The sequence below is a fragment of the Triturus cristatus genome, chromosome 9 (assembly GCF_964204655.1).
Source record: "Triturus cristatus chromosome 9, aTriCri1.1, whole genome shotgun sequence".
NCBI lineage: Eukaryota > Metazoa > Chordata > Amphibia > Caudata > Salamandridae > Triturus > Triturus cristatus.
The window spans coordinates 862,635,410-862,649,278 of record NC_140592.1 but is presented as its reverse complement, the minus strand read 5'-3'; the positions used below and the strand labels follow the sequence as shown (position 1 = coordinate 862,649,278).

Sequence of the window (13,869 nt, the reverse complement as noted above, 5' to 3'; positions counted from 1 at the left end):
CGTATGTGTGCGTATGTGTGTGTGTGTGCGTGTGTGTGCGTGTGTGTGTGTGTGCGTGTGTGAGTATATGTGTGTTAGCTGTAGTTCACACAACTCTCACATTTAACAAAATGTATATTTTTGTATTTGGTGTGCAGCATCAGCACAGAATTTTTGGCTCTGATGAAAAAAGTATCCAAATCTCCACTTGTGATGGATGTCCTGAACATACAAGGAGTGCAAAGGTCACTGGAGCGGTTGGCAGATCTGCTTGGCAAGATCCAGAAAGCTCTGGGAGAATACCTAGAAAGAGAGAGGTCGTCTTTCCCTCGGTAAGTCAAAGCAAGGGCTATACCAAATATTGTCATAATTTGTTAATAGCAAGTGCCTTTCATATCTTTACATTAAAAGATATTGAAGATATAGCTAAGAACCACCTTGTTCAAGGCATGTGTGCTGTAAATACACATGCTTTGCATACTCCTGCCATCTAGTGTTGGGTCCGGATGTTTGCAAGTTGTATTTCTTCAAAGACGTCGTTCCTAGTCACGAGGTAAGGTGACTTTGTTAGATTGTTTTTTTCTGCCATCGGGTTCGGACGTGTTTTGCTGCACTCTGGTTCGAAACTGTTCTTCGGGTTCCCCTCGACGCGCAATCCTCTCTCCAAAAAGGACTCTGAGTTGGAGCTCGAGATAGATCTCGACGCCGAAGAACTGCCGCAGGGACAAGGTGATGTGAGTATCAAAGACCCCTTGCCCCGACAAACTATTCAGAAGAAACACAAGGCTTCAGCACACCCCTGCCTTCTGGCCAAGGTCGGCACTGAGATGATGTTTCTGACGCCCCTCCTCCAGAATCTGCGCCAAAACACCAAGTCAAGCCTTCTGGCTCAGTACTGAGTTGTCAAAAGTCCTCCTTGGAACCAAAGCCATCCGGTTCCATACACATGTCCGGCTCGGAGCTGAAACCCTCCGTGCTGAATGCCCAGTGTACGCTGGCACTGAACACGTCGTCACCGAAACAAAGGCAACCCTTCGGATCCAAACATAGACATTGTTCCATTAACACCCGATCCGAAGCAGAATAAGCTCTATATTAACCTTGAGACTGTCCGTATTCACACCAAGCCGCCTCACGCAGCTTCCTGATGAGGACCCTTCTTAGAAGATCCCTTTAAAGAGGAAATCTGTTGCTACAAGTCCTTTGCATCTACCATTACCTCCACCGCCTCCTTCTCCACCTGAGAATCCCTTGCAAATATCACCTTCGGTTTCTCCACAATCTCACGATGACTATGCAGATGATGGAGGGGGGGATACATCTCCCAATAGATCCATGGACAGATATTACAATTGATCCCCCAGCAGATAATGAGCCATACCATTACCCAGCCAAGCCATCTCCTCCAGACGACAATGCATCCCATCCAGAACTAATTGCCACGGCTGCACAAAATCATGGGGTGGCATTACACAAAGGATCATTAGAGGAAGAATTTTTTGTTCGAAACTTTAGGATCCACACACAGGTCTTCACAAACCCTTCCCATGCTTAAAGGCATGATGAACACGCTGATGAGATTTTTAAAGAACCAGTAAGAGCACGCATATTGACTCCTAAGGTCGACAAAAAATATAAGGTTTTCCCTACAGACCCATATTTATCAAGGGCAAGTTACCATTAGATTCTCTGGTAGTGTCTAATGCTCGTAAGCGGGCGAATTCCCAGACATCAGGAGATGCACCTCCGCCAGATAAAGAGTCCAAGTTAACTGACGCTACGGGCAAGTGCATAGCTGCTCAAGCTGCAAATCAGTGGCGCATTGCGAATACGCAGGGTCTTTTAGCCAGGTATGGCAAGGCACACTGGGATGAGATGGAGCAATTACTTCAATATCTCCCAGATGAGCATAAAGCGAAGGCTCAGGACTCAGTAAATGAAGGTAAACTCCTTTCTAATTTCTCTATACGTTGTGCTCTTGATGCTGCAGACACCGCGGCTGGAGAGGTAATACTAGCATCTTGCTCAGGAGACACGCTTGGTAAAAGTTTCCAGGTTCAAGCCAGAAATTCAACAATCCATCCTTAATACACCTTTTGATAAATAATATCTCTTTGGTCCAAGTGTAGATCAAATATTACAGACACTCTGGCCGCTGGTTGATTTGTCATTTGATGGGCAGAAGTTATTTGGAGAAAAGGCAGACTCTGCCCTACAAAGATTTAAAGGCAGCAGGTTAACGGCTAAGTCTTTGGGCCTGCAAGCTCCTGCTAAGGGATCTGCTTTTATAAAGTTTAGGGGTTTCGGAAGATCATCCTTTCGCTCCTTCCGACAGCCTCAGCAGCAACAGCAGCAGCAGCAACAGCAGAATCCCCTCTATAGGTCCTATAGAGGGAGACAAAGGGGTCAGAGTGGTTCTGGACGCAACCCCTCTTCTTCCTCCTCCTCTGCTCCCAATGAGGCTTCAGGGAAGCAGCCCTAGATCCCCCATCCCGGATCATGTAAGACCTGTGGGGGGTCGGGTGTCCTACTTTCTACGGGGTTGGAAATCTGTTACGACAGACCTTTTGGGTTTTGAACCTCGTAGAGACTGGGTACGCCCTTCCCTTTCGGGAGTTTCCTCCCCCCTTACCCTCCTTGCCAAGGTTACTGCTCGGAGGACCATCTGCTTCTCCTGCAGAAAGAGGTTCTAGCTTTGCTTCAGAAGGGTGCAATAGAGGTGGTTCCGGAGCAGGAAAGGGGTCGGGGATGCTACTCCCGGTTTTTCCTGATTCCCAAAAAGGACGGCAGATTGCGTCCGATACTGGACCTCAGAATCTTAAATTTTTACCTGAAACAGGAGAAATTCAAGATGCTGACCCTTGCACAGGTTCTTCAAGCGTTGCAGCAAGGAGACTGGATGGTGTCGCTCGACTTGCAGGATGCATATTTTCATGTCCCAATCCTGAAGTCGCACAGGAAGTATCTCCGTTTTACGGTTGGATCGCAACACTACCAGTTTGCTGTCCTCCCGTTTGGTCTTACTACCGCACCTCGAGTCTTCACAAAGGTGATGGCAGTGGTGGCTGCTCATCTCAGGAGGTCAGGGATTCCGGTTTTCCCCTACCTGGACGACTGGCTTCTGAAGGCAGAGTCCCCGGAGATGGTGCAGCGTCATCTGCAGGTAACATCTCAGCTGTTATTCGACTTGGGTTTTTCGATCAATGTGCCCAAATCTCACCTGGTGCCCTCTCAACGCAACCTGTTCATAGGGGCGGTACTGAACAACCACTGTGTGTCGAGCATTTCCTCCACCTCAAAGAATTCTCGACATTCAGGAGATGGTCCCTTTATTCCACAATGGAGCGGTTGTTCCAGTTCTGAAGGTCCTTCGCCTGCTCGGTCTGTTCGCTTCCTGCATTCTGTTGGTCAACCATGCACGCTGGCACATGAGGGCGCTCCAGTGGTGCCTCCGCAAGCAGTGGTATCAGCACAACGGGGATCTCAGGGAGTCGATCAGGGTCTCCAGAGAAGCTGCAGCGGATCTATCTTGGGGGAGTGTGGAGGGCAATCTGTCGCAAGGAAAGCCCTTCCATCTACCTCCATCTGTGGCCACGGTGATTTCGGATGCCTCCACCCTAGGGTGGGGTGCTCATCTGGGGGATCTGGAGATCAAAGGACTTTGGTCTCCAGAGGAAAGGTTGCTTCACATCAACCTTCTGGATTTGCGGGCGATTGGTTTGGCGCTCAAGGCCTTCCTCCCTTCCCTTCGCGGTCAGTCTGCTCAAGTCCTGACGGACAACACTACCGCGATGTGGTATGTCAACAAGCAGGGAGGAGTGGGGTCTCTTTGTCTATGCAGAGAGGCCCTGCGTCTATGGTCCTGGGCTCAGGACCATCAGATTTGTCTGATGGCAAATTATCTGGCCGGTGTGTTGTACGTGCGGACAGTCTCAGCCGGCAGTTCTCCGCCGATCACGAGTGGAGGCTCCATCCGGAGGTTGTTCATCACGTCTTTCGGATGTGAGGGACACCTCGGGTGGACCTGTTCGCCACTCACGAGAACGCGCAATGCCTGTTATTCTGCAGTCTCCAGTTTCCGATGCAGGGGGCGTTGGGGGACGCGTTTCAGTTGAGTTGGGGCTCGCGACTCCTTTACGCGTTTCCTCCCATACCCTTGATTCCTCGGGTTCTGAGGAAGATTCCCCAAGACCGGGCCCAAGTCATATTGATCGCCCCGGATTGGCCAAGAAGGGTGTGGTATACAGATCTTCTCCACCTCTCCTCGTGCCCTCCGCTCCGTCTCCCTCTGAGGGCAGACCTCCTCTCGCAATCGGAGGGGCAGGTTCTACACCCCCACCTCCAGAGCTTACACCTTCATGCCTGGAGATTGAACGGGGCAACCTGAGTTCTTTCTCTCTCCCGCCTGATGTGGTGGACGTTATTTTATCGGCCAGGAGACACTCCACCAAGTCCATTTACTCCTACAGGTGGTCGAAATTTGTTAAATGGTGGGGGGAGAGATCCATTGACCCTTTAAAAGCCCATCTTTCTAATGTGCTCCAGTTTGCTCTTTCCTTGGCTCAGCAGGGCTGTGCTGTGGCCACGGTCAAGGGCCATCTTTCGGCCTTATCGGCTTTTCTATGCCTTCCAGATCAACCGTCACTATTTAAATCTCCGGTTGTTCTGAGGTTTATCAAGGGCCTTACAAACGTGTTTCCTCCCAATCCATTTGTAATGCCACAGTGGGACCTCAATCTTGTCTTAACTTTTCTGATGGGGTCCCCGTTTGAGCCTCTTCATAGCTGTCCTGTGAGGCTGTTGTCCTTTAAGGTGGTCTTTCTTGTAGCCATAACCTCGGCAAGGAGGGTGAGTGAGCTTCAAGCTCTAAGTTCCAAACCTCCTTTTCTTACATTACATGCTGAAAGGATGGTTCTCAGGACCAGGGCTGCTTTCCTGCCAAAAGTTGTTACTCCGTTTCATTTGGGGCACTCTATTACTCTCCCTGTGTTTTTATCCACCTCCTCATCCCTCCAAGGAGGAGGAAAGACTCCATCGCCTCGATCCAAAGAGGGCTGTGAGTTTTTATCTGGACAGGACTAAAGACTTTCGTCTAGATGATCAACTCTTCATTGGCTATGTTGGTCATTCGAAGGGGAGAGCGGTGCACAAGCGCACTTTATCGAGAGGGATCATCCTTGCCATAAAGATCTGCTACGCCCTGGCTGGTAAGACTCCTCCTAAGGGTATTAGAGCTCATTCGACTAGAGCAAAATCATCTACATCTGCTTTGGCCAGGGGAGTTCCTGTGGCAGATATTTGTAAGGCCGCGACTTGGGCCTCCCTCCATACTTTCGCGAAGCATTATTGCTTGGACTCCGAGATGAGGAGGGAGTGCCACTTCGCGCGCTCTGTTACAAGGCTTTCTGGTATAGGAAGGTGGACACCCTCCTCTGGGAGTGGGACTGCTGTGGGAATCTATTCACAAGGTGAGGAATCCACTGGCAGATGTATCCATCAGAAGAACAAGTTACTTACCTTCGGTAACGCTTTTTCTGGTGGATACAGTATCTGCCTGTGGATTCCTCACTGGCCCACCCGCCTCCCCGTTGTCCACCTTTGTATACCATGAAAGAGGTCTTGTTGAAATGTTTTTACACTTTCTTGTACATTTGTAGGGAATGCTTGTCTATTCAGCATTCCTTTTCTTTGTATGCTATGTATATGTGGTTGTTTATGGTATACTCTGTATACTTTGAGTCTGTCGTTGGTCCACCTGTTCGCCTCGGAGGCACGGAAAAAATGGGTGGAACTGACGTCATCACGCCGACGTGGGCCTCTTATGGCTCCGGTGACGTCATACGGAGTCGCGAGTGGAGCCGATGCATTATGACGTCGCCCACGTCGACGTAGAGTGCTGGGATATTCACAAGGTAAGGAATCCGCAGGCAGATACTGTATCCACCAGAAAAAGCGTTACCGAAGGTAAGTAACTTGTTCATCTCCGCCCAACAGAGGCTCCTTTCATCACCTTTTACAGAGGAGGGTCTAAAACCCTATCCCCAGATCAGAATACATCCATATATAAAGGTAATAACCAGTCCTCTCCCTCCAGAGGATTGTTTCGAGGAGGTTATAGAGGCAACAACTTCAAAGGTAGGGGTAAGGGCAACAGACCACGTAGCTCCCCTTCCGCTATTAAACAGTGACTTGCCCACGCTCTCCCCCCCCCCCCCCCCCCCCCGATTACACCACACCTGTCGTGGGAAGACTTCAACAATTTCTCCCCGTTTGTCAGTCCATAACAACAAGCAAATGGGTGGTTGGAGTTATCCAACATGGTTATTACCTGGAGCTTACCAGCAATCCCCCAAACATTCCACCTCGATCCCACAAATTGTCTCCAGAACACCTACAATTGCTAGAACAAGAGGTTCAATCTCTTTTACTAAAAGGAGCAATAGATCCGGTCCCAATACAGTACCAAGGCTCGGGGGGTTTACTCTGTATTTTCACGTCTCCAAAAAAGGACGGTTCTCAAAGGCCTATTCTGGATCTCCGAGTTAAACCATTATAAATTGTCAGAACACTTTCACATGGTGATGCTTCAACAGGTACTCCCACTTTTACAAAGAGCAGATTTTATGTCTACGCTAGATCTAAAAGATGCATATTTTCATGTTCCAATTCATCCTGCTCATCGCAAATATCTCAGATTTGTGATAGCAGGCAAGCATTACCAGTTCAAAGTGCTTCCCTTCGGAGTGACTACAGCGCCCAGAGTTTTTACCAAATGCCTCGCAGTAGTCGCAGCTTATCTCAGAATACAGCAGATTCACGTCTGCCCCTATCTAGACGACTGGCTTATCAAAGCCAGCTCTCACCAGAACGGTCCACAACACACACCGATCACAATAGATATACTTCATCAACTGGGGCTCACCATCAATGCTCAAAAATCTCACTCTCACAGATGGAGTCTTGCCTAGGAGCCAGTCTGGACACAATCAACTCTAGCCTCTCCCATTGTAGCCAGAATACTTAGTTTTCAAGCTGTGATGCTACACTTTCAACCCAACCAAGCTTTACCAGCCAGAGTGTTACTGCAACTGCTGGGTATGATGGCGTCTTGCATCGCCATTGTACCCCATGCAAGGCTTCACATGCGCCCCCTACAAGAGTGCTTAGCACGTCAGTGGAATCAGTCATTGGGTCAATTATCCGATCTAGTGTTGGTAGACGGTCGTACCATCGCTTTCTGCTTTGGTGGAACCCATAACACTTATCAAAAGGCTGGCCTTTCATCGACTCTATTCCCCCCCCCCCCCCCCCCCCCCTTAACAAACACACTTTCACATCAACTAGCTGGAATTGTTAGCAATCTTCCTAGCGTTAAAATCTTTTCAACTGCAACTTCTACGCAAAGCTGTCCTGGCCGTACAGACAACATGACAGTAATGTATTATATACAGAAGGGGGGGGCACACTCCCTACAGCTATCCCACCTAGCGCAAAGCATATGGAGATGGGCCATTCCTCAAAAGATATACCTCCTGGCGGAACATCTACCAGGGGTACACAATCCGATTTCGGATCTGCTCAGCCGTCAGGCACAACAGATCCAGAAATGGGAACTTCATCCTCAAGTTCTTCTTCCATTAGTTCGCATGTGGGGACACCCAGAAATAGATCTGTTTGCCACACACCAAAACGCAAAATGCCGTAACTTCGCATCCAGATATCCACACCCATTGTCCAAAGGCAATGCGCTATGGATGAATTGGTCAGGTAAATTTGATTACGCTTTTCCGCCTCTCCCACTCATTCCCTTACTGGTGAGGAAACTCAAACATTCCCTCTCAATGATCCTAGTTGCTCCAACATGGGCAAGACTACCATGGTTCACAACTCTACTGGAACTATCAGTAGTACCACATCAAAAGCTACACCACTCACCCAAACTTCTTACTCAGTACCTTGGAGAGATAAGGCACCCAGATCCCAATCAACTCCACCTTGAAGTCTGGCTCCTGAAATCTTAGTTTGGCTACCTTAATCTCCCGCCAGACTGTATGAACATTATCAAAGAGGCCCGACGCCCTACATCAAGGGCATGCTATGTGGCAAAATGGAAGCGATTCGTCATTTATTGCACGCACAACAAGGTCAACCCACTAGATGCTTCCATTCATAGCATAATCTGTTACCTCTTGCATCAACAACAATGTAACCTAGCGTATACATCTATTAGGCTACATCTAGCCGCCATAGCGGCCTACCTACAAAACAGACAACATTTGTCTTTGTTTAGAGTTCCCGCTATCAAAGCTTTTATGGAAGGACTTAAATGAATAATTCCACCAAGATCTCCACCCTCTCCCGTGTGGAACCTTAATGTAGTCCTTACCAGACTAATGGGTCCTACTTTTGAAACTCTCCACAAATGTGAACTACAGTTCCTCACTTGGAAAGTAGCCTTTTTGGCTGCTATCACATCTCTCAGAAGAGTGAGTGAACTCCAGGCATTAACCATACAAGAACCATTCTTCCAAATCCTTCATAACAAAGTGGTTCTTAAAACGAACCCAAAATTGTTACCCAAAGTAGTATCTGCCTTCCATCTGAAACAGTCTGTCAGTCTCCCAGTATTTTTTCCTCAACCAGACTCAGTGGCAAAAAGCGCTTTGCACACCTTAGATGTTAAAAGAGCAATACTCTACTACATAGAAAGAACAAAATCCTTTAGGAAAACCAAACAACTTTTTGTGTCTTTCTCCCCACCTCTTAAAGGTAATCCTATATCCAAAACAGGAATTGCAAGTTGGATTGTAAAAGGCATACAAATATGCTACATCAAAAGCCAAACGCACATTAACCATTCCCCTTAGAGCTCATTCTACACGCAAACTATGGGCTTCTATGGCATTCTAAGGGAACATTCCCCTTTATGACATGTGTAAAGCAGCAACTGGGGCTACACCACATACCTTCACAAAACACTATTGTGAAGATGTGCAGGCAAAACAACAAGCTAATGTCGGCCAGGCTGTATTGAAAACACTATTTCAAACTACTGCAACAGATACAGGTAGCCACCGCTAAGGAGGTAACTGCTGTAAACTCTATACAAAAGTGTACAATCTGCAGCTCATATGCCTCAAATGGAAAATGCTACTTACCAGTATGCATCTGTTCTTGGCATGTAGAGCTGTACACCCCCCACCCAGATGCCTCTATCTGTTCCAGTGTTATCTTACTTAGATACATCACGCATGAACATCTTTCTACTTTTCACTACTCCATCTAACCCTATGTGGCAAAAACAATCTAACGATGGAGCCAATGCCCATGCGCACTGTCGACCGAAGGAGGAGTCACCAACCTCGTGACTACAAGACTTCTTCGAAGACATAAACAACATGCAAATATCCGAGCCCAACACCAGATGGCGATCTATGCAAAAGTGTACAACTCTGCAGCTCTACATGCCAAGAACAGATGCATACTGGTAAGTAGCATTTTTCTTTTATCCTTCACTATAAGTGCCTTCTTGCTTCATAAATAAATTGCCCTGGTGACATTTGCTTTTTGGAATGTTAAAATAACAAGTGTTTTTTTCTAATGTGAACCGAAAATTGCAGTTCTTCCTCTTGGTCGAATTGGGTATTTTTAAGAGGCCTAGCTCCTTTTTAGAGAGGAGGGCTGTTTAACCATGCTTAAAATGCGGATATACATTTAAGAAGATTTCTACTTGATTAGTGGCTTACATTCACTAAATAGGTGTTGGGGACGGAAAGTACAATGAAGGCTTTTTTTCCTGTGCAATTTAATTATATCCCATCTCTATTGCATTGACCTGTCCTCTTCCAGTAATACCGTTTTGGCCAGCACCAATTTCCTAAAGTTTTTGGCTTTGCTAAGTTTTTTTCCTTCTGTAAAATATTGGACCCTTTAAATGTTTGTTTTTGAAGTTGCTTCACCCATGATGAAAAGTACATATCAACACTATCTGCCACATGGTGACAAATCCAATCATTCGCCCCCAAGGTGTCAGTTTTTAAAATCTCTGTACAATTATTTGAAATGGCGATGCCATTTCACTATTTGTTTCTCCTTGCTTATGGCTAATAACAAAAGCAGCCCCCAACGGTTGTTTCTCTGCAAGGTGTATCCACAATTGCAATGAAGTTGTGCTGACTTTTGAACTTAGGTTTTTCTATTACTAATGTAGTATTAAATTTGTTCTTAGATTCTACTTTGTTGGTGATGAAGATCTACTCGAAATTATTGGTAACAGCAAAAATGTGGCCAAACTACAGAAGCACTTCAAGAAGATGTTTGCTGGAGTGTCCAGCATTATCCTAAATGAAGACAGCACCGTTGTCCTGGGAATCTCATCACGTGAAGGAGAAGAGGTACATGTTTATAAAATGTTTTTTTTTACATTCAGGTGTCTGCTGCATGACACAGAAAAAAATCATTTATTTTCTGTTACTTTTAGGTTGTTTTCAAGACGCCAGTGTCAATCACAGAACACCCCAAGATCAACGAATGGCTCACCCTGGTTGAGAAAGAAATGAGAGTCACACTTGCTAAATTGTTAGCCGAATCAGTTAATGAAGCTGAGATCTTTGAGAAGTCCACTGTCATTGATCCTGCTAGCTACATCACTTGGATTGATAAGTACCAGGTATACTCACTTTATTTACTTTGAAAAAATCTTATTCTGCTTTTATAACCATGACTTTTGCCCACAGAATAAATAGCCCCACTTCTGTTAATGAGCAGCATGAAACTATCATTGAAGGTATTGTTCTGTTTGTCATTAAGGCTACATTACCAACAACTGTGTGGTTGGGGGTTACTGAGGCATGTTGGCAAAGAAATCAGGAACACACACATTAGGATCGTAGGTGGTTTGCCGTATAAGATAGGCACATGATATTTTTCCTTAACTATTGATGGCACAGACAAAGTGAGTATTCTTGTGTTCGAGGCATGTGGGCTGCTGAATTCATATCTGTGCATAGATCGCCGCCTAGTGTTGGGTCCGGATGATTGCACGTTGTTGTCCTGGAAGAGTCTTCGAAGTATCCTGGGATAGGTGACTCCTCCCCTGGACTACAGTGCGCATGGGCATCCTCTCCATCCTCAGATTGTTTTTTTCCGCCATTGGGTTCGGATGTGCTTATCTTGACTCAAGCTAGGAAAAACTTTTTCTAGGCCAAAAGGCCTTTAGTTCGTGTCGGTACTGTTCCCGATCGGTATCGATAGTATCTTGTTAGTTTACTAACTTCCAGAACCAACTTTTTCGCTTCCTACCCGACCATCGACCCGTCATCGACGATGGAATCGAGGACACCATTCAAGCGGTGCCCGGTATGTAATGCGAAATATCCCCACATCGACGTCCATCCGGTGTGCAACAAATGCCTTTCACCGGATCACGACGAATCTACATGTATTGCCTGTGCCCGATTCCGATCCAAGAAGACTCTCCGGAATCGACGAGCAGCGAGACTCGAAGCGCAGCAAGCGGCACCGTCCCCGGCCGACATCTTCAGCGCTGAGACCGAAGATGTCGAAGACATGGAGAACCTACCCTCCAGCCCCGTTTCCGAACACGACTCCGGCTCGGAAGACGTCGAAGAAAGCCTCTTTCGCAGAGACGAAGACGACACCGAGGTAGGAGACTAAAATGAGGCCTTAGGGGCTGAAGAGAGTAGCTCCGATGACGAGCAAGGCCTACCCGTACAGACTGAGGACATCCCAGTGCGCCAGTCTATGGCTCCGGTCGAGGGATCGCCTTCGGGCCTTACCCAAGACCTATCCCGCAGTTCTTCGGCCCCGCCCTCTGGCCCGGCCTCGGACATTCAGCGGCAGCCATTAATACCCAAACCGGCTGGTTTCCCTTCTTCGAAACCGAAACCGAAAGCTGTCTTGGTTCAACCGAAACCGAAAGTAACGCTGGTCGGATCGAGGCCCACCACACCTTCGACGCCAGCAAAACCCATCGGCACCGAGCGCACCAAACGAGACTTCGGTGCCGAGCTTGCAACGGCCGACGTCGGCGTCGACATACGGAAGAAGACCTTCGGTGCCACCAAACCTACTCGGCTCCCGGCACCGACGCAATCGACTCCGACCCCAAAGGTCAAACTGCCTGCTGCGTCTCACACCGCTTCGACAGCACCACCAAAGGCACACTCATTGAAGACGTCGACGGCCATTACCGCCCCTCGACTCGATGACTCACCGGCGCCGAAAAAGTCCACGCCCGCTTCCACGGAACCGGTCGGCGCAAAGGAATCGATGGCGCTCCAGGTGCGGCCCGTTGCTGCGCAACGCACCAAACACAAAACAGTCCTCCAGGACACATCGGGCTCCGAGCCAATAAAAGCTCCAACAGCCTCTTCGGCACCGGCCAACATTACTTTTGGCCTGCCGCCATCCACGGGCCCGAAACTGTTCCAAATCAGGACACGGGTCACCCACACCACGATCACGCCTGCCGAATGTTCTCCTGCGGAGACGTCTCCGTCACATATCATCGACGCCGACACCGGCAGGATGCTACTCCACAAAAGGAGAATAACTTCAGAGCCAGCTTTGGACTCCTTCCGGATCCCACTTAAAAGAAAGCTGCCAGTGGTTTCGGAACCGGTTCTTTACGAACCTCTCCATTCCCCCTACCAGGATCCACAGTCCTTCTCTCCCACACACTCCGACACAGATGTTTTGGAGGACTACATGGGTGACCATGTCCCCTACCCCGGAGAGATGGACCCTCAAGGCCAACAGGACCCTGATCAAGCTTGGGATGACCCTGTCGACTCCGGTGCACCTATAGATGCACAGGACCCGCAACTCTATGGAGCAAAAACATCTCCCACAGAGGACACTGCCGCGTTCAACGCCTTAATTGAACGTGCTGCGGCCAATCATGGGGTGCAACTTCACTCTGACACCGTAGAGGACGACTTTCTCATGGACACTTTCGCATCCTCAGAAAGGAACATTAAAACTCTACCTATGTTGAAGGGTGTCCTCAAACCAGCAAAGGACATCTTCAAGGAACCCACCAGGGCAAGAGTAATAAACCCCAGGATCGACAAAAAATACAGATCGGCGCCTGGGGACCCCACCTACATTAGAGGCCAGTTACCTCTGGATTCAATTGTAGTTGCGAATGCTCGCAAGAGGGCACACTCGCAAACAGGTGATGCTCCTCCCCCGGACAAAGAGTCCAAGGTGCTAGAGACCTCCGGTAAACGGGTTGCCGCACAGGCGGCTAACATATGGCGTATTGCCAATACTCAGGCGCTCCTCGCTCGCTACGATCGAGCACACTACGACACATTAGAACAACTACTCCAACATCTCCCTGACCAATACAAAGAAGGTGCAGAGATCCTCATCAGGGAGGGACAGCTCCTCACAAATGCATCCATTAAGTGTGCACTGGATGCCGCGGATACAGCTGCCAGAGCCATAAACACTAGCGTCATGTTGCGACGACATGCCTGGTTGCGAATCTCCGGATTCAAACCTGAGGTACAAAATAACATCCTCAACCAACCTGTTAACCCCGACTACTTATTCGGGCCGGAGGTTGACACCACCCTAGAGAAAATAAAAAAGGACACGGACACTGCAAAGTCCATGGGGGCTCTACAAACGCAGTCCTTTCGGAGCGGCTCCTTTCGTCGCCCCGGAAATAGAGGAGCAGGTAGAGGACAGGGGTCACAGCAAACATACAACAAAGGCAACACACAGAGCACCTACGACAAAAACACCCGGGGTGGATATCGTGGCTCCAGCACAAAGGGCAGAGGACGCGGCTACGGCAACACCAGGTCCTCCCCCAAGAACAAGCAGTGACGCCCTCTCCCTTCCTCCCGACCACATAAC

The 13,869-nt window shown here is 48.3% G+C and overlaps 1 protein-coding gene across 1 annotated transcript in view; it reads left to right on the top strand.

Moving 5' to 3' along the window:
* The window catches only part of DYNC1H1 (dynein cytoplasmic 1 heavy chain 1), a 1,397,843-nt gene that overhangs the window by 222,647 nt on the left and 1,161,327 nt on the right, over positions 1–13,869 (top strand). Inside the window, exons 23-25 of the mRNA XM_085626346.1 lie at positions 138–311; positions 10,208–10,373; positions 10,460–10,648. Of these exons, the coding sequence (XP_085482472.1) occupies positions 138–311; positions 10,208–10,373; positions 10,460–10,648 (529 nt within the window). The remainder of the gene's footprint in view (positions 1–137; positions 312–10,207; positions 10,374–10,459; positions 10,649–13,869) is intronic.